Below are 21567 nucleotides of genomic sequence, written 5' to 3'. Positions count from 1 at the left end.
ACTCAAGAAGAACTAATCAATAATGAGGATGATGAAAATGAAGCTGATTCTGATCCTGATGATGAAAATGCCAATGAAGAATGTTAGAATGACGCAACAGCTTTTTGAGTAAAGAATCCAGTTAATGAAGACTATGGTACTCATATATCTAAGGTTTGGAAAACAGCCAAACTGTTTAGAAAATCACCACTTAAATATGATATCCTTCAAAGAATTTGTAGAACTGATTTAGGAAAAGAGCTTAAGCTTATTATGGATACTAAAACAAGATGGAGTTCTCTAATCAGTATGTTAAACTGTTATTGTTAAAACAATATTGTTGAATTGTTAAAACAACTCTATGAATTGAAAAATGTTATTGGAAAAACTCTTTTGGATATGTCCAGAACAGATTTGATTTAAAAAAAAAAAAAGAAGAAACAGAACACATCTCTTATATTGTTCTTGATGTTGTAGAGGAATGGGGAATAGAGATTGTGATCTAATAAATTTTAGATAAAATTTTTTTGTTTATATTGCAATATTTTTATTTTCAGTTTACTTTGCTTTTTAGATAATCCAGATGAATCAAAAATCAAAAAAAGGATTTTTTAAAATACCCAAACAAACAAAAAAAATGCTAAAACAGCAAGAGAAAAATGTGTAATATAAATAAGTTTATTAAATTATGAGGATAACCGAAGGAAAAGTGAAAATAAAGAAGTAGAAATAGCATCTGAGTCTGAGTTTGAATCCATTTCAATTGGAACCAGTTAGATAACACTAAAGCAGAAGAATGAGCAGAATCTCAAATACAAATCATTATCAGGAAGAATTAAAGGATTAACTTGTTATTTATCCCCTTAAGACATTTTGAGGTGTATTAAACATGAAATCACAGTACTTAAAAGCACTTAAAAAGATTATACTCTATAAATGATTAACAATCCCATGCCAAGTCCTGTTGCACCTTCTATAGAAGTAGAAAGAAAGTTTAGTTCAGCTGCTTTGTTTGTTACAAAAATACAAACAGTTTAAATGCTATTAACAACTTATCAACTTTTGTTAAGATTTTTTTATTTGATGGAAAAAGAGAAAAAAAAAGCCTAAAGGAGCAGCAAAATGTGCATTGTGTAAACTTTAAAAATTAATTCAAAATAATCAAATATTTCTACAAAATTAACCATTAACAAATTAACTAAAAATATCAATTAATCTACCACCCCTAATCTTCTTTTTAGAAATCAATTACAAAAACATAAAAGTCCAACATTATTTTCAACTTTTATAATTTAGCAGATAAATTTACTTGATGATCCAATATAAAAATGCAATTTACTTTTCTCTGGAAAACTCTTGCAGAAAAAAATTTCTTTTGTACAATATCTGTTACAGCTACTGAAAAAAATCTATTTCTGCAATTGACTATGGATCTGTATCCATGTGGATAAAAATCATATGAAAATAATTGATTGTGAAAACCATGTAAGATTAATTAAATACTGGATAACCTTCAAGAAGCCACACATTTTACTTTAACACAAGCAAGAGCGCATTGTAAGCCTTATAATACCAAAATAATTACACTAATAGTAGCAAGCTATAAATTTTAATAACAACACAATCCTTGATGATTGATGACCCAGTGCAGACAGAAGATTAAGTTACAAAAGCAAATTATGCTCACCCATTGAACCAACAAACTTTGTTCCAGGAATAGATACAGGTTATTTTTAAAATTGTGCATGTATAAATTTTCATTAGAAAGTTAATAAATTTGCCATAAATTTTACAGCAGTGTGCCTGCTTGAAGGTTAATCTGTTTCAGTTCTATTGTTGACCCTTTGTTTATATCCGAAGGATCATGTATTTAAAACATAACTTGTCAACTTATTTAATAGGTGGGAATTTACTACAAATCAAATGGCATCAAAACTTACTGCTTTAATATCAATAGATTTTGTGTCTTTCACTTTCTTCTTTTTTTTTCTCTTGAGTAGTTTCTCAATTGAAACCTCTTTTGTACTCTTTACAATAGCAACCAGGTGTTCTTTTAATACATTATTCTTGATGAAGACATTTATAGCAGATACTGCCTAGAAAACAAAAGAAAACTTAATCAATATACAAACTGTATCAATGAAAACAACAACAACAACAACAACAACAACAACAAAATCTTGGTGAACAAAAATCAATTGATGAGTTATCAGATAAAGTGATCAGAGCTCTGACAAAATTTCAAAACAGGAAGTTATAAATGGAACAGTTATATGAAAACAAAAATGGCTTGAATGATGAATGAAAGTAAATTTACACATAATTTTATACTAACTGATGAACTTAAGGAATTTAACAATACGTTAACCATAAAAATTTAAGAAGAACTTCAATATATATATATATATATATATATATATATATATATATATATATATATATATATATATATATATATATATATATATATATATTGAAGTATATATATATATATATATTGAAGTATATATATATATATATATTGAAGTATATATATATATATATATATATATATATATATATATATATATATATATATATATATATATATATATATATATATATATAATATATATATTGGGATTACCTTAATACTTATATATATATTAGGGTAACCCTTAAACTTCAACTTTGGTCAATAGACAAATGTTGAAACTGGTTATATAAAATTGGAAAAGACAGACAGCAGTAAACAGCAGAATCAAATAAATGTCACTGAAATCAATTGCTTGTTCTTATTCTTTATGCTTTTTCTTCTATTTTCTTTTTGTTTGAAATTAAAAAAGATTAATAAATTTCTAATATATTACACTAATAGGTCTAATTTTACCTCAGAAGAAGGAACTTGGTAGAAATGTATAAAAAGAATAAATTGCAACCAGTTATGATCAGTGCAACAATTTTGAATATAACGAAGAGTAACTGGTAAACCATGAATTCTACAAAAATCAACTGCTAATTGCCAATGCCAAACTGCTTCATAAGAAAATCTAAAAATTTAAAAATCAGCTAAAATTTATTACAGGTTTATGATTTGTTAAACAAAAAAAAACCTAACATTTGAATTTAACATTTAAACTTTATTTCAATTCACTAAAGGAAATATTTTAATGTAAAAAAAAATTACTTTTCTACTTTGTTTTCAAGAATTAAATGTTCAATTGAATCTTCCAAAAGCTTCAAAACTTTCATAAGATTTTTCTTCTTCAGAAGAGAATCAACTAATAATATCCAGAAAAATAACAAAAAATATAGGAACCAAGAACATCAACACCAGAAAGTCAATAAGTTTGAATAACACCGTAGTTCTTAGCTGACACAAACATAAACTTTGATCAAGCAACATGATACTTACTAAGATATGAGCAAAGCTCATCAAGTGAATATTTCTTTTCCAAGCTTAGTGGTTTATTCCAATATTTATGAATAAGATCAAGAACTTTCACATCCACTTTGATTATCTCATACTCTTGATGAAGAAGCTCAAGAAAGAAACAGCACGAAGATTGGACAGATAGTGATGTGAAGTTTTCTATTGCTAGCTTGTATGATACTGCACATGCTTCATTTAGACTTATAATTTAAAAAGTTAGTCCATTTAGTACAAACCACAATAAACAAAGCAAGATAAAAACATTAAAAAAACACACAGTATAAATAAAAGAACACATAAAACAATATAAACAAATTGAATGAGAAAAGGTTTTATACCATGAATTAGGCTCTTTCTGGAACACGAGATAGGCAAATGTTGGGCGACCTTCTCTTAAGTAATAATCATAAGTGAGATGGGCAACTTGTGCAAAATTACTCACTAATTGTGGATGAGAAAAATGAGGAAGTTCCGTCAGGATATTCTCTAAAAAAAATCAAATAAAAGCTTCATTTACTTAGCAATTAGTAAAAAAAAAGCTTTATTGTTTTACTCATATGTTGGTTTAACTTTTTAAAACAAACCTTCTTTTAATGCCATCTTGTTGCTTTCTTGCCACGAAAACCATCGAGTAACATCAATTTCTGTATTGTCCTAAATTGAGCACTTTAATTGATGCTGCTTTTAATAACATAAATATTTTAAAAATAAATATTGCAGATTAGATTACAATAAATGATACGTTGAAATCACAAAGAATTTTTTTTTGTAAATAGTAGAGTCATGACATCGAATCACAAAGAATTCATTTATTTGTAAGTGTTTTAGGCAAAGATTCCTTACAATATTCCATTATTATATGCATATCAGTTTATATCTATTACACTATTTTAAACTATGCTACTATATTTCATATCTATGTATAACATAAAAGTATGTGCAGACAAATCCAAGAAGAAGCATGAGGAAGGTCTAAAAAGAGCTTGATAATTCTGAAAGGTTGCTAGACATGTGGGCCAAAGAGAATGTCAGGTTCAATGTTGTGGCAATCAAAGAAAGCTTTTTGAATGTAAGTGTATATCTTGTAGGTTAAGAAAAGCGTGTTAAAATCTGAACAAAGTGCTAAGGGTTAAAAACAAGGCAAAGGGGTAAATATAAGGAAGGCTAGACTCTTTTAAAACCATAGAGACATGTCATTTTTATATATAATAGTATATATATATATATATATATATATATATATATATATATATATATATATATATATATATATATATATATATATACTTAACTAATTTATAGTAGCATAACTATTCTTCTGACAAAAGTTTATATGTCTTTGCAGTGTTGTTCTCCTGATACTAAAATTTCGTGCTGCAATCCTAACTGAAAATCCATCCTTTATTACTGCTTCTGCAGCAAGAGTTACACTATCTGCATTAGATTTTGATCGCTTATTTAATATTATTCAGGCACATGCATATTATTATAGGCACAAACAATTCTGAAGATTTAAATAACACAATTTGTTTGCAACACTTGTATAAATAACAAAACTGACTAATAATTATAAGCAAAATTGACAAATAATTCTACACGTAAAATGGTATCAAAAAAACAACCACAGAAAAAAACACTCGGCACTAATCTCAATTAAACAATCCACCTTGTGATCAAACACAAATTTTTTATCAGAGAAACACACATGGTCCTAGGTACAAGCAAACTATATGGCCTGGGTACAAGACATGATAGCCTCATGCAAAACATCATTTACTAAAAAAAAACACATTGAGAAGAAACTTATTGAATATCCCATTTTGTACTTAAGTAACAAACAATATCATATACAAAAACCTATAGAAAAGCATTTCCTTTAAGATTCTAAAACAATATAAGATAGCAACAGCAAAACTTGCAACACTCTCTGAGACTTAAAATAGTTTTAAAAAATAGAAATTTGTATAACCAATCACCTGACTGAGAAGCATAACTTAGACCTTAATAGTTTTCAAATAAAGTAGGGTCGCCCTTGGTACAAGGAGGCTCTATGTACACAAACTTCTTCTACTAAGAAAGTTACAAGATATATTTGATTTATATTATATTATATATTTATATTATTTATATATTATATATTTATTATATTTATATTTTTAATGAGGATATATTTGAAAATAAACTATTTTACCTCCTGTAAGAAAAAACTAATAATAGTTTCCAGTTTTCTCCAGCTCCAGTAAAAATAATATATTAAGAGTTTGAGAACCAGGAGAAAAATAAGAGCTTTTATTACAGTTTTAGAAATCATCTTAAATAAATCTTATAGATAGCAATGCATTTTGATTTCAGAAAGACTTTTTTCTGAAACTATATGGGTTATACTCTTATAAAACAAAAAAATGTTTCTGAAACTATATGGGTTACACTCTTATAAAAAAAAATGTTTGGTTTGAGTGCCACAACATAAAAACTTAACTGTCTCTTTAGTCCACAGTGCAGAGGGAATGTAAAATACAAAATAATATAAAAGTCATCCCTAAATTTATACATGAAAAAAGGTACCACAAGGAGTAAACCAGAGATATCAAAATCTTTTAAGCTGTAAAGGAGCGCTGTTCATAGCAACTTGCCCTAAAGCCAATCAAAATCTTTTTACCGATAACATTACATTTATTGTTTATCAAAATGGCAGATAAATGTAAATATCCTGATATTACAGAAAATCCCCCAAAAAAGACAAAAACTTGGTCAATGTGAAGGGCCTTCCTTATTACTGGAAGTGTTATAAATGTTTTTAAATAACAACAGCAGAAGAGAGGGAATCACCTTTCTTGCTTCAACGATTGAGGTCTTTAGTATAAAACAAAAAAGATCTCAACAAGTAAGAGAAACACCTGGCCTCACTTTCTCTTATCAAAGTGGTAAAGTATAACAGTACTTTTAGTATTCCAGTTTGTATCAATGCTTATTTTATCTATGGCGTTGGAAAAGCAAGAGTAGAAAGAATCAGAAAATCTCTTGCTAAGATTTTAAGTAAATGAGAATATATAAAATATTATTTAATGATTCAAATAATCTAATTAAGGATTTAAATAAATAATCAAATGTGTCAGAAGGAACTTAATTTATCAAAGATGTATGATAAGTAAAAAGAGTGCTTTCCACAATTTAAAGTTTTGTTGTAAAAACTGCAAGTGATTTAATAATATTTGATTATTTAAGAGTAATATTTGATAATTATTTGTTTAGATTGTGATTTATTATGATCTCTGACTCTGAGTTTTCCTTCCAGGAAATATATTTACAGAAATATTTACCATTAGCTTTGGGTATCCTTGTAAGGATACATGCTCAACATGTGACAAGCTCACTGTTATACTTGAAAACAAAGACTCTTCTGCAGATCAGCTCATCAAAAATCAGCAAAAAAAAAAGAGCTTCATTTGGCAAAGCAGCGGTATTTTATGTCACAAAGGCAACAGCACAACATAATGCCTTGATAAAAACTAACCATTCAGCTCTTGTATTTGACTTTGCTAAGAACATGAGTTGTCCTAATGTTTCTACCAATGAAGTTTATTAGTCATTTAATACACACAGACAGTGTGGACCTGTTTGGTATGATGAAACTTATGGGAAGAAAGGAGAAGAAAATGTAGCTAGCATTCTGCAGCAATATTTTGATCATACTCTCTCAAGGAATGTATCACATTTGGAGCTATTTGAAGATTTATGTGCAGGAAAAAATAAAAACTGGACTATTTTTTGTTTTTTTTAACTTTAATGTAACAAATAAGAAATACATATTATCCAATAAAGGGCTACAGCTACATGGCATGTCTTTAGTCAGCCAGAAGGTTCAAGCAGAGATCCCAGAAAGATGGATAGAAAAATTCAACTCCTTTACCATTTTCTTTAAAGTAACAATATCTTTACACACCTCAAATACTGTGCTTTTTTTTTCTCTAGCTGCTATATATGTTATGTTTTCACTTGGAGGGGGGAGGGGGAGTGAGGTGGTCAGGGTGTGGGAACAAAGGATTAACAAAATAATTTATATAAAAAATTTCATAAAAAGTTTTTAAACAAAGTGTTACAGAAAAAGTAACAAGGACTGGAAGCAAGAGACCAATATTCTGGGGTTTCTATGACCTCTTTGTCCCAGCCTCTAAACATATTTATGGTTCAGAGCGAAAAGTTTGGAGACTTAACTACACTTAACTTTTTTTTCTTTTTTCTAAAGCTTTTAAGCTTTTTTGTAAGCAGCATACTGAACATGGTGATATTTGGGTCTGGTTTCATTTAAATGAAGTAGATTTATGCAATATCTAAACAAGTCAAATCAAACAACACACCTACATAGAGGTACTAGAGAACATGGTTCTATCAGCAAAGTTCTACATGTAGCCTAAAACAAGAATCAGATGCCACTTTCCAACCAAAATTTGCAAAAATCTTGTTAAATCCATTCAAAAGAGATATTTTAAATACTACTTTCATGTTTATCATGTAGATTTATTTTTATTATTGAGTTCAATAAAATTTTTAAATATAATGGCATGTTTTAACATGACACTTCGATGATATATTTAAGTACAATGTTTGTCAAAAATAAATAAAAAACTAAATTAACTTCTTCTTTAGCTTTTATTTCATGGCAGTTTAAAAAAAAATTTGAACTAAATTTAATTCACCTATTTCTTTTTTTTTTTTTTTTTTTTTTTTTTTATTTTTAACCACAATCAACTTATAAAACAATGTTATAAACATTCTGTAGGAATAAGAAAAAAGTGAAATTTTCATTGATAATTCAAACCTGTAGAAGCATATACATGGTAATATCCACAGTGCTGACTCTGCTCGAATTAGATTTGCTGCTGTGAATTGATTGTAAGACTTTTGGGTATTTTTCAAGAGAACTATAGAGCAACTGCTTATCAATTTTAAAAACCTGGTCTTCACCTTCAAGAACCTTGCAATTAGAAACATATATAATAAAGATATGTTACATACAAATACATTACATACAAATACATTACATACAAATACATTACATACAAATACATTACATACAAATACATTACATACATACATACATACATACATACATACATACATACATACATACATACATACATACATACATACATACATACATACATACATACATACATACATACATACATACATATACAGTGGTGTGAAAAATATTAGAATCAACTCCAAATTTTAGTGATTTCTTAGATTAAGCCATATGCTTTTTAGTTTTCAATTTAGATAAAGTTAAAAAGGTGTTTATTTTTCTATATTTTTATTTACTTTCAGAAAGTAAAAAAAATTTGTCAAAACTTAACCAATTTCAGGCAATTTTGAGGTAAGTTGACCTTGTTATCTAACTATTATGCAAATATGTAGGCAGGTTTAAGGTGACTATTTTAACTCATCTAATGATTATTTTTCAAATTTTTATGATTGTGGGACAGTATACTTATATTAATCAGGCTTATGACAGCATTTTTTTGCATGTTTTACTTGAATTTATTGAGTAATTAAAGTCATTTTTCTCTGATAAATAGCATTGTGGGTAAATCCACTGACTCAAGTCCAAGAAAAAGAGGGAAGGTTGAAGCCCTGCTGAAACTTAATACATTTTCTCAAGGAGACATTGCCAAAAAAGTTGGTCTCAGTCAGAAAGCAGTTCATATTGCCAAGAAAAGACTTGATGAAGGTCTGACATAATCTCCAAAAAGCTTAGCCTGTTGCCAGAAATCATTAATAACAGCTCGTGCAAAGCTATTTTTGTTGAAGGATTGTAGATAAAACAGGAAAATGACTAGGAAACAGCTTGAAGGTACACTAGAGCAACATAATATCAGGGTTTCCACCAGTTTTGTAAGACGCAATTTCATCCAATCAGCTTTTTTTGCTCGCAGACTAAGGAAAAAGCCGAACAATAAACAATAAACAAAAATTCAAGCATCTTCAGTGGGCAAAAGATCATCAGAATTGGACTGCTGTTAATTAGAGCAGAGTAAATTGAATTAGTCTGTTACCTTTTTTTATTTATAGCTAGTTTGTTGTATATTTTTTATTGAGCTTTTACACTTTTGCTAATTATTTAAAGCCTCGATCTTAAATAAGATAAATTTAAAATGATTTCTAATTACTCTTTTTAATATTTATTGTATATGATTATTTTACTGGGGATTTTATTGGGGATTCTTTTTATTTCAAGGTGTGTTTTAGTGATGAAATGTTTTTGAGATTCTGAACAACAAATGCCAATCATTTGTTGCTGTCAGGGAGAAGAGTTCTCACCAAAATGTCTAGTCAAGACTGCTAAACACATAGTTTTAATAATGGAATGGTCAATAGGACCAAGTTTGTGACAGTCATTCTGAAGAACAAAAACATTTCCATTCTTCTGTGGCCAGGTAATTCACCTGATATGAACTCAATTGAAAATTTGTGGATGATTATCAAACAGAGGATTGCCGCCAATTAGCCAACAAGCAAAGTCACAGTTATTGAGGCACTAATCAATGTGTGGGAACATGATGCTGAAATCAAGGAAATATGCCCAAAACTTACAATTGGTCGAAACGTGTTGAGCAGTTACTTAAGGCAAAAGGCGCATCAACAAAATATTAGATTTGAGCAGCAAAATATACTTAATAATTAATTTGCAAAAAACCTCTTATTATGTGCTTTTTAAAGTAATGATTCTAATATTTCTCATACAAATCTGTGTGTGTGTTTATATATGCATATATATATTTATATATATATATGCATATATATATATATATATATATATATATATATATATATATATATATATATATATATATATACATATATATATATACATATATATATATATATATATATATATATATATATATATATATATATATATATATATATATATATATATATATATATATATATATATATATATATATATATATATATATGCATATATATCAAACAGAAAAAATCTCTTAAAAGTTTGTTAAAAAAACTGAAAACAGAAACCTGCTCTAGAGATTTTCCAGAAACAAGAACCATTGAAAGGGCAAGTGGAACTTGCTTGTTTGCAACAAGATTGTTCAGTAGTTCTCCACTTCCAGATTGTCTGACAAGAGCCGCATTTTGCAAAAGAATATTTGAAAATAAAAATGGGTCTAAAATAATATGGAATAAATATTAGAATTAAAATCAAAAATTAGACTTATAGAATAATGATTGAAAGCAATCAATTGTATCACAATTTATCATAAGAACCAATAAAAAAAGTCTAAAAGTCTGATTTATACATTCATATACACAGTAAATACTTTTGTAAAATTTGGAATAATTTTGCTTCAAACATTTTTTTAAAAATCATTGATATTCAAAATTAATTTAAGAAAATAAAATTCTGTTCATCAGTGTAACATTGTAAACTTAAACTACAGATTTTAGAGAGATTTTAGAAATTTTGAAGTTTTTAATCTGAAAAAACTTTTTTAACACCAAAAGTAGAATTAATTCATTAAAGTTTTTTAGAAGCTACAAATTTTCATTAAAAAAAATTGAAAAATTTTGAATGCAAAAGGGATATTATAATGATTATGTTTTTTTTGTAAAAAGAATGTAAAACAAATTATTAAACCTGGATTATGCACATAATCGTAAACACAAAGCATTAATGTCAGCCAAACACTGAGTTTATCAGGAAACTGCAAATTTGAAAGATGAATTCTAAAGATGGAATGATTGAATTTTTTGTGTATTTTCTCAAATTGTGCAGTAAACAATTATACAAATGCTAAAGCTTACATACTTATGGTATGTGACAAATTGCCATATGAGGACTGGCAAGCTGTTTTCCTGGCAAAATTGAATAAACTTGCAGTTGAAATTTTCAACTAAACCCTTTCTTTCTTCAGCTGTAATTTTGTATTTATAGTGATCAAATGGGTGCACATTGCCGAAGATTAAACCATTTTTTCCCAAGTGCTCAAGTAAAATAACAAAGTTATTTAAGAGAAATTGAGGAAAATATCCATTCTTCACAAGCAAGTTAAAAGTTTGTTCTTTCATATGCACTGGCGTACTTGATATGTCCACACCATGAATGTTGAAAGCTGGAAGGATTTGCTTGCATTCACCATCATTTAGCAACCAATGCTTGATGATATGAAGACGATTATGAGATATCAAATAACTCCACAAATCCTCTGAATCTTCACATTTGATAGTTGCTACCAAGTTTTTAAAATACATTTTTAAAAAATCAACATTTTGTACAAAAGTATTTAAAAACAAAACTGAAAAGAAAAAGAAAAATCTACCTTGAATATCTTTTAAAAATATTGCATCAAATATTATTCTTTTCCGAGTGAAACTATCCCATTTTTGTACATGCATTAATGTGAACTTAGAGAAGCTGTCCTGAATAAATTATTAAAAAAAAAACTTTCTAAAGGATGTTAGGATACTTTTTTCCCCTCATCAGGGTGTAAAACACAATTAATGTTAACAAATTGGATTGCTCTTACCCCCTAAACTTTTTCTATCAAATAGAAAATCCATATAAAAATTCACTGTCTACTGGTTGAACAGCATCAGTGAAATTCATACAAAAAATATTAATAACAGAAAATTGACAACTTGCCATGTGTTTTTAAGTTTTAAAATATTTGCTTAGCTTATGGTATGCATCTACTATGCACAATTCAGAGTAGGCTAAGATCAGTCACTGCAGATTTATTCAATGATTGGCTCCTTGGACACAGGAAACTGCCAACTAACTTTTAACAACCTGAAGCAGGTTCTATTTTTGTCTTGGTTTGTGATAATGGTGTTAAAAATTTGGATCAGCGACACCCTATACTTGGCAGCATCATTGACAACCTCACCTGCTGTACCCTCTGATGGCTGATACTGAACTGCTCATTACTGTCATAACTTTATATAAAAAACAGATTTCTCATAGCGTTGCCTCAATGCATGAGTTTGTTTAAGGAATTACCAAAATTGAAGGTTGCATTACTATCAGAAATCTTTTCTGATCAAGAGATGATGCTAGGTCAGGGGTGACAATATTTCTGCATTTATGTTCTTTGGAGTATGACTTACTAAGTCAAGAGCATTTCTTTGTCAGACTTTTGCTCTCCCTCATCTTCTTTTTTCCAGACTGTGAATTTGATTGACACCACCAAAATATCCAAACCCCCATTTCTCCCTCTTCTGGAATCTTGATTAAATATAAAGTGTCTAAACATGTAACATCAAACAAATCAATGAGTCCATGAGTCCAATGAGTTGTTATGTTTGACATACAAGGTATGTCAAACATAACAACAGAATGAGAATAAATTTGTTCATGGACTCAATTCATGAATAATTGGCGTACAAAGTATGTCAAAAATTATTTAACATGAAGTGTTTATTGTCCAATAAACAGGGAATGTTAAATAAATTATCAAAACTATTTCTTATTCTTGGGGTCTGATGGAAAATTTTGGAGATAAGAGCAACCAGTTGTATTTTAATTTTTTACGTTAGCTTGATTGGCATCCTAATATAGAGTTAAGAGCAGTATTTTTTTATTAGTCACGCATAACAAAGGAAATAATTTATATTATAAACAATACATTTTATCAACATTATGTAATTCTATTATTATTCAAATTACCTGGTTTTCTGAAAAATAGTGTTTTTCTAACTCTTTTATGAACATGTAATCTTCATCATCACGCTCATTAAGTAGACCTTTTATTTTTAATGATGTATACTAGAAATAAAAAAATAATTTTACATTAAATTATTGTGGTAATAAATAAAAAAAATAAACATAAAGCATCAAACTACAACTGAAACTTGAATAAACAAGAAAGAACTATTTTACAGAATGCAATAAACTATAACTCTCCTGGTTAAATTTAAAACTTATTGAGGTACTCCTGAAAAAGTATAGAAATACAAAGAGTATACCATAAATCTTTGCAGATTTGTTGAGATGCTTTCCAAATACATACACTTTAATTCTTTATTTGGATCCAATCCCTAACAATAAAAAAAAATAAAACAATCTGAAAATCCCAAAACTTTTGAAATTTTTTGAAAAAATTTAACAAAGTTTCAAAGAAAAATCCAAACAATTCAAGTCTTATCAATTTTCCTTTGAAATAGAAATAACTTGTTTACATTTGCCATTATGACACTTTTAAAAAAGCTATTCAAATAAATCTTCAAAACATTTTTAAAAATAAAATAATTGAGTTTCTAGTAATAAGTTAAAAAAATTGAAATATTCTTACAATTTCATTAGAACTGTGAATACTAATTTAATTTTTTATCATCTTTTTTACAATAAAAGCTGTAATAAGTACATGTAATAAGTACAAAATAACATGTAATAAGTTGTATGAATGAAAACAATCTTTCTTAAATAATGTCAGGTAAAAAACAAAAATAACATTAAAATGTGTATTGGCTCTAGTTATGTGATAACTAGAGCCAATAAAAATTTACAATTTTATTTTTGTAATATATAAGCAATCACCTAGTTAAAGTAAGGTTTATAAAATGCATGACAAAATTTGCACTATAGATTACAAAAGCTGATTTGGTGAGCAATAGAAAACCACTAAGTGCACCAAGATGGTCCAACATTAGCAATATTATGTCACCACATTGTATAAAAATTACAGCATTTGTTGCTTACCAAGTTAAAGAGTACCATTTAACATTATTTTATGTATTTTGGTTGCAATATAGGAGACCAGGACAAAAGTTGAGCACCTTCTATACTTTTTGCAGTTGCCAATGATTTTGAAAGAACTAGCAAATCATGTTAGTAATTTTTATTTTTGTATGGTGTCCTCAATTGACTAAAAAAAAAAGTCTTTTTGTTATTACCCAGACATTTCATCGGCAGCATTTTAAGTGGCTCATAGAAAAGGACTACTGATTCCAAAAGCACCAGAAAAGAACCTCAGGAAGCATGAGAAGAAACAACAGCTATGAATGACCCATTTCACTGCCATCCATATCTGCTGAACCCTATCTAGTTTTAGTTGCTTATATTGTTGCCAACAACAAAACATGTAAAAACTTGAAGCAGCCCTTTAGATGTACTAAGATTAACATCAATGATCAATCTGTGGTGATCTAAAAGTGGTTGCTATGATCTTGATTGTTCTTCAGTGTGGATATTGCTTCCTATGTAAATGAGACAGTTGAAAGAATTGTACTATATCAAGAGACTAGTTGCTACAGACAAACATCTTCATTGCAACATGTTCTTAAAAAGTCATTTTCAGAACTGCTATCAGTTTCTTTCTGTTTAGTTAAGAAGCAGTGAGTGATGTGCATGGGATGTGCTTTAATAAAGGCATTACAATTATGGAAAAAGATATCAAGGTAAATGATGCCTATCAATGCTTAAAGACAATTGCTAGACTATTGTAAGAGATTTTAACTTTTAAACATTTTAAACTTGTTTGTTAAGTTTCTCTAGATAAATATATAAATAGATGGTTTCATGTATTCACTTTTCTCAATATAATGAACTCAATTTTAACAAAAAAGTGTAGGTCTATTTATACTAATTAAGCACTTTTATCTTTTATCTTGTAGAATACTTTTAGGATTTTTTAGGTTTTAAAATTTAATGCTTTGATAGAAAAACATTTACCACACACCATATTCAGGATAATATTTTCTGCCTCTTTTAGATCATTTAATTCCAACATCTTAAGAGCAATCGCTTTCCCTTCAGCAATCGCAGAATCCAATCGGCCATTTTCAACAGAACCCTTTTGTTTATGAAAAAAATTAAAAATCTTTTACACAAAAAGAAAACTAGATTTCCTTACAGCTTTATATATATATTAATATATTAATATATATATATATATATATATATATATATATATATATATATATATATATATATATATATATATACACATATATATATATATACATATCAAATTCCATACCTGACAAATCAGAGTTTTTTGGAAGGTTCCCATCTTACCATTAATTAAGAGACTTTTAAGATCAACCTGCACAAAAAAAAGAAGTAAAAATTTAAGATTTATGTTGTGAGCAAAGCAATGAAAAAATTTTGTCTTTTTAGCTAAACAAAAATCTTTTTGGCTTAACTAAAAAGACACATTTTTTGTATAAAGATGTTTTCACTTATTTTGAAACATTCCAAAATATGTTTATGTTGATGACTAATCAATAATGTTAATTCTAGTTTTCAATAATTTTGTCAGAAATTTTCTGAATGCTTGCAACTGATAAATATAAAGACTAAATAAGTGACCTGATATTTTTTTCTTCCATCTACTTCATCTAATTGTGCAACATTAAAATCATTCTTGGCAGGTACCTTTAAATACTTTCTCAACTCAACAAGAGTTTGAGCTAAAAATTTTAGAGTCTCAGGCAAATCATAGAAAAAATTAAAACTGGAAACTTGACCCTTCTGATTGGTTGTTGTTTGAACTTTCTCAGTTGGGGTTGCAACTGGTAAACTTTTCAATGCTTCAATACCATCTTGAATAAGGCGATTGAGATAACGTATTGTAATCATCAAGAGCCCCTCAAAAAAATTATGTCTTTGTTTCCCTGGATAATTAAAATAAATGATTTGAGTTGTAAACTTTTGTTTTTTTTTTATTTTTAAATATTTTAACAAAAACTGACCTTTTGATGAGTTAATAAAAATAGCATCTTTTAACTTCTTTATGGTATTTTTTAATTCATCTGGTTCAATTGATACAGAATTCGAGTTGTGTAGCTTGAAAGAAGATGGCTTCCAATGCCGTGTGAAAGCTATCAAAATATAAAAATAAAAATCAAATCCAAAGTTTAAAACAGAGTTCAAAGAAAAGAAAATTTTATGAAAAACTATTTTAAGGTTTGAAATCTGAAAAAATTATAAAAAATCAAAATTAAAAATCTACAAAATAAATCTGTTTATACGTTTATCTCTACTTTTCAGAAAAAACTCCACAGCATCCAACTGCCTGTGCTGCAAACCAAGCTCGAGAGTATGAAGTGGAATTGAAAACTGATGCCATTCATTTGTTTTGCAAATCTTTTCAGCCATGGTAATGTCAGAGAACTGAATAATCTATATATTTAAAAACTGCTTGTTATTTTTTATTTCCAACTAATCAGTTTGTTAGCAGAAAATGTTTAATTACCAATATGATGATAACCAATATAACCAGTTTAGGCAATTTAAAAAAACAGAATGATAAAATAAGAGGGCACAGGGGTGGAAAGAATTGCATTCAAATTTGATAGAAAAAAGTTCATTTTTGATTAAAACAAAATGTTTTGAAAATTGGTTGAAACAACATTTTTATCAATATTTTAAGAGCTAAAAACACCTTATCAATAAGATGCTCTTGAGAAACAGCAAAGAATGGTAGCGTGACTTGATGCAAAGAAACAAATAAAACAGGATGCAAATCTCCATCATCAAAACATAGTGAAACATCAGGCTGCATCTTGCAAGCTGTAAACTCATCTTCCCCATAAACATATTTGAAAAAATAAAAAGATTTATCAATATTTCTTTCACCATGAATAAGAATTATGGATCTAGACACATGAAATGACTTGATACTCAGCTCCTTCATCCATAATGGAGCACTAATAGTTTTTGTGGCAGACAGATTTCCTATAAACACAAACTTCCTATAAACACAAAAGTTTTAATCCCCAAACCAAATTTTTCTTTTTTCTTTTTTTTTTGATAAAGAACAAAACAATGAAAGAAGAGAACACACTTATGTCTTGTAGCTGATATAGCCTTGTTTTCCATTCACCTGTGCTAGGGACTATAATTTCAGAATCATTTTGTTCAACGGGCAACTCATAGAAGTGAAAACAGTAATTAGAATCAAAAACAACAGCTCCATCATTGATAATACCTAAGTGTTTGATATCGAGCAAATCTAAAAAAAGTAATATTAAACTTGAGATACATTAACTTAAAAAAATTGTTTACTTTGTAATTAAACACTTAAAATAAAAACTTAAAATCAAGTAAGTGAAAGATACACAAATATATATTAAGCTTATTTAAGATTACATTTATATATGATAAATTATTTATACTCTAGAAAAACAAAACAAATACCTTGGAGAACAAACTCTTGAAGTAAAGTTAATGATAATTTATCTAAAATTTCTTTTTTTAAAGTTAAAGTAATAGTCTTTTCCATAAACCAAGAAAAGGTAGAAGATTCGTACATTTTTATTATATATCTTCAAAATGTATATACATTTTTATTTGCTTCTTAGCAACTAGTAACTGCTATGTTTATAAAATTGAATCTATAACAAAAATGAACAAGTAACAAAGTTTTTCAAGATGCAAGATCATAATGCATCAATCCATGTCATAACAAATCAGTTTTATTATGAAAAGGATACGAAGATAAAAATCTTCCCTCAGCAGATAGAGATTTTTTTCACAACACTGCCATTCAATAAATTGCAACAACTTTTTTTGGTTACAGAAAGTATTTTCAACAAAAGGTTCTTGTTGAGTTGATGATAATGCTATAATGATAACCGTTGATTTGTTTACAAGACAAGCAATTCTTTGCTGAATGCCAGATGTATCAAATTTATCCCACATCAATGAAAAACTTGTACAATTCGCTATTTCTAAGGAAAACAATTAGAAAGTTTATAACCAACACAGATAAAAGTCAACAACCATCCAAATTCAAAGCCCTCATTAAAACCTACAAACAATTTGTTAATAGCTATGTTCTAGCTTTTTTATCCAAATAATCCTAAAGTAACCTGTAATGCTTTTAAGTGTTGCCAAATCAATTCTTTTGACAAACTTATGCTGAAAAAGCTTGTTGGGATGTTTAGATACGCTGTGCAAGTCAATATTGAATGCATCATCAATTGTAACTAAAAAGCATGTTTCTGTAGCAACCAGTAGCTTTTCTTTACTTAAATCACAAAATCCCCAAATGAAGCTGTAATGTTAAAACAACATTTTATAAAAAATAAAATATTTTTTATGAAATATTTTGTAGCAGTTTTTATTACAAAGATTTTAAAATGGCAATCAAGATCAGCCATAACTATAACATGATATCCATCCACACTGTCTCAGCACTTGATGTAAAAAAATATATATATAAAATCCTTTTAAATATTAACAGAAAATTCATAAAATATTAGTTGAAAAAATTGTTAAAGAGTCTTAAATAATAGATAAATTCTTTGAAAAAAAAAAGAATTCCAAGCAATATCTTACTTCTTACAAGAAATCATTTAAAGTCAGCACTTATAGATATTTGGAAAACAAAAATTTCTATGCTTAAGATGATGGAAGAACTTGATGCAATACTGTAGAAAAATCTTTAATTTTTGCCTATTACAAAAATCTCTAAGTAATAAAGTTTTAAAGATATCAAATCTGGTTGAAACAAAGTTCATAAAAATTTTACAATATTACATCAAAATAATACATTGTTGGTTAGTTTTTTTTATTCATATTTAAAATTTTGCAAATTATTTAAAATTAGTATTTAAAATTTAAAACGATCTCTGATCTCAACTCAAATGAAAATATTTGGTCCTTACAAATAAAACTAGATTATTCTATAGCTATACGAGTATGAGATCCTTAATATTGTTCTTTTCTAAAATATAGGTTTATGGTTAGTTAAGATTAGTATTTAAAATTTTGCAAATTATTTCTATTCCATAAACTTAGATAAGATTTGTAGGTTATTTGCTAGGTTATTTGTAGTCAATTTGCTAAGTAAGATGGATTGGAATATGATCCTATTTCAGTTGTTTTATTGCTATGTTTTAAGCAATTAATATGATTTGTTTTACAAGATAAAACTCAAGGGTTTTATAGGAACTCTTGTCAATATTCCTTACACTCAATTGGAGTATACCATAAAATGAATTAAACATCTTTAAGCTGTGTTATCTATTTTTTTCTGTGACCCTTTTGTTTGAGATTTTTAAAGACACTTCTACTTTTTAATATTGAAGTAATTCAATTTTTCTTCACAGAGCAATATAAAAATTCTAAAACATACTGAACCATTGCTTACACTAACAAGATTTTAGGAATAAACAAACCTTGTCTCTTTTTTTATAAAAACCATGAAAAGTCTCCATGCAATGGAATAGGTTAAAAGCTAATGTAAATGGTAATTTGAAATGGTGTTCAAACAATCAAATTTATTCTGCAATATTTATAAATAGCTTCTGTCAAGAAAATCTTCTAGGGACTATATTTATTCTGTTTTCTTTCTATGGAATAGATATAGTAACAGATATAAATTTAACAAACTTATTCAATTTTTTATCAATCATAAATCAGAAAAGAGGAACAAAAATATAAGTTGTGCACTTGCTTTCCTCCAGAAATGTATATTTCACTTCAAATTTAGATTAGCCAAATGAGGTGGTTGTTTGACTTCATATTTTAAAGTTGATTTGACTTGGAACGACCCTTAAATTAAATAACATAGCTTAAGAATCATCTACTAACATCTATTCCAGCAATAACTGAATGTTTCTTTTATTACTAAAATAAGTATTATGCCATGACTGCAACTTAGTTCCTTTGAAGGATAACCACCGACCTTGAGATTAATGACATCAGAAATTTTTTGTCCTAACTGACCTTTGATAATTGATCTTGAATTATTATATGTTCCTTTAACAAGTTAATAAAGGTGAAATCTTAAATCAGCATGAAATGTTACAAAATCTCAATAAAAAGTTTCAATTAAACTAAAATCTTTCCCCTTTCTAAAAAGTGATCCTGCTCTATTTTCTCACTAAAAACTAAAGTAACAAGTACAGAAAAACCTTAGAAAAAATTCAGCTAAAGTTTTATTAAAATATTTTTCAAAAAAATTAATAATTTTTGCATAAATTGGTATATTTTTTTTAGCTGTTGGGACTTATGTTGAATTAGTTGTAGTTACAATTGAAATAGTAAACTGATGCTTAAAACTATATATAAAAACATGCAAGAATTGCAAAATGTTCTTTAAATAATTTTCAAGAACATTAAAAATAACTGATTATTACTTTTTTATTCTTAAAGAATTTAGTAATCTTCGTGCAATTTCTTAAACTGAAATGTGGATCAAGTATTTTATGACAAGTAACAAAAAATTCCTTACTCATTGTATTTCACTCTCAAGTCTTCTTGATACTTTAATGTCATATGAATTATAGAGAAAGTTGAATCTCCTTTTACTGCTAAAAAATTTCCACATAGTGAAATTTTGCTATTAATAATATGGCTATCTTTAAAGCTCCATGTTTTTAAGAGAGGTGAAACGAGTTTCAAATCTTTACACTCCGTGATTGCCATTATTGGTTACATGTTTCCATTTGCGTCATAATAAAAAACTTTGCAACTTTTGCTGCGTTCTTCTAAAGGTAATTCTCCCTTTCCATACTCCTTAGGGAGCAAAGTGGGAGGTTAGGAAACATAGTGGAAATGTTTTTTTTCCTTTTCTTTTTTTCATCTCAATTAATGTTTTTTAGTTCAATTACAATTTATTAAAAAAATGCTATCTTGATTCTCTAATATAATAATTCAATGGTTATTAGTCTCCTAATTTCATCGGGTTATGAAATGTAAATAATTAAAAAATGTTGAAATTTAAGAAATTATTTTAAAATTAAAGTAAAGGTTAGGAAAACAGTTTCAGTGAAAAAAACAGACATCATAATTCTTCTATCGATGCAAAAAAGCAAATAAAAAAATCAAATTAAACCAAAATTTGTAAATTTAAATGAAGACTTAAACTCCTATAAAAAATCTGTTATCAGTAAATTTTATCATAAAAGCAAAGTAGCTTTGTATTCTATGATTTTTAAAATTAACCTTTTTTTTAAACATAAAATTTATTCTAGAACACGGTTTTGAAATCCTATTTAAAAAAAGAAGAAAGCGGAAGATAAGCTAATTTTTTTTTTTTTTTTTTACCTTAGTATATTGTTGGCGTCCTTAGCAACGCATTTTTCATCATTAAATTACTTGCTGTCTTCATTATTAGTTGACAAAGGCAATAAAAAGAATGATTATCATGTTAAAGTATGTTTACTACTTTTTTTTTCGGGGTTTTTTTTTATTAAAAGTTTTT

At 27.5% G+C, this 21567-nt stretch overlaps 1 protein-coding gene across 7 annotated transcripts in view; it reads right to left on the bottom strand.

Annotated features, from left to right (window-relative positions):
- LOC145182941 (spatacsin-like) overlaps nucleotides 1–21060 on the bottom strand; it is a 32316-nt gene extending 11256 nt beyond the window's left edge. For 4 of the 7 annotated variants that reach the window (XR_016448341.1, XM_090074549.1, XM_090074550.1 and 1 more), the window contains exons 1-24: nucleotides 20596–21060; nucleotides 18227–18411; nucleotides 17849–18085; nucleotides 17553–17603; nucleotides 17200–17367; nucleotides 16798–17090; nucleotides 16385–16535; nucleotides 16106–16234; nucleotides 15723–16027; nucleotides 15391–15456; nucleotides 15091–15204; nucleotides 13379–13450; nucleotides 13080–13178; nucleotides 11734–11833; nucleotides 11223–11643; nucleotides 11052–11140; nucleotides 10433–10581; nucleotides 8211–8366; nucleotides 3976–4045; nucleotides 3730–3877; nucleotides 3374–3591; nucleotides 3146–3239; nucleotides 2849–3008; nucleotides 1920–2075 (exon numbers count right to left, since the gene is read on the bottom strand). Coding sequence is in view for 6 of the 7 variants with exons in the window: in XM_090074549.1 (XP_089930675.1) it covers nucleotides 1920–2075; nucleotides 2849–3008; nucleotides 3146–3239; nucleotides 3374–3591; nucleotides 3730–3877; nucleotides 3976–4045; nucleotides 8211–8366; nucleotides 10433–10581; nucleotides 11052–11140; nucleotides 11223–11643; nucleotides 11734–11833; nucleotides 13080–13178; nucleotides 13379–13450; nucleotides 15091–15204; nucleotides 15391–15456; nucleotides 15723–16027; nucleotides 16106–16234; nucleotides 16385–16535; nucleotides 16798–17090; nucleotides 17200–17367; nucleotides 17553–17603; nucleotides 17849–18085; nucleotides 18227–18411; nucleotides 20596–20789 (3825 nt within the window). In the remaining variant the exon portion in view is untranslated. The remainder of the gene's footprint in view (nucleotides 1–1919; nucleotides 2076–2848; nucleotides 3009–3145; nucleotides 3240–3373; nucleotides 3592–3729; nucleotides 3878–3975; nucleotides 4046–8210; nucleotides 8367–10432; nucleotides 10582–11051; nucleotides 11141–11222; nucleotides 11644–11733; nucleotides 11834–13079; nucleotides 13179–13378; nucleotides 13451–15090; nucleotides 15205–15390; nucleotides 15457–15722; nucleotides 16028–16105; nucleotides 16235–16384; nucleotides 16536–16797; nucleotides 17091–17199; nucleotides 17368–17552; nucleotides 17604–17848; nucleotides 18086–18226; nucleotides 18412–20595) is intronic. The other 3 variants (XM_090074552.1, XM_090074551.1, XM_090074553.1) reach the window with 3 other exon arrangements.
- Between the last annotated feature and the right edge of the window lie 507 nt (nucleotides 21061–21567).

Source organism: Hydra viridissima, unplaced genomic scaffold (genome assembly GCF_058129835.1).
Source record: "Hydra viridissima isolate aposymbiotic clone 2 unplaced genomic scaffold, HvirCarnegie_v1 scaffold_17, whole genome shotgun sequence".
Classification (NCBI taxonomy): domain Eukaryota; kingdom Metazoa; phylum Cnidaria; class Hydrozoa; order Anthoathecata; family Hydridae; genus Hydra; species Hydra viridissima.
Note: the sequence above shows the minus strand (reverse complement) of the source record. Positions and strands in the feature narration are given on the sequence as shown.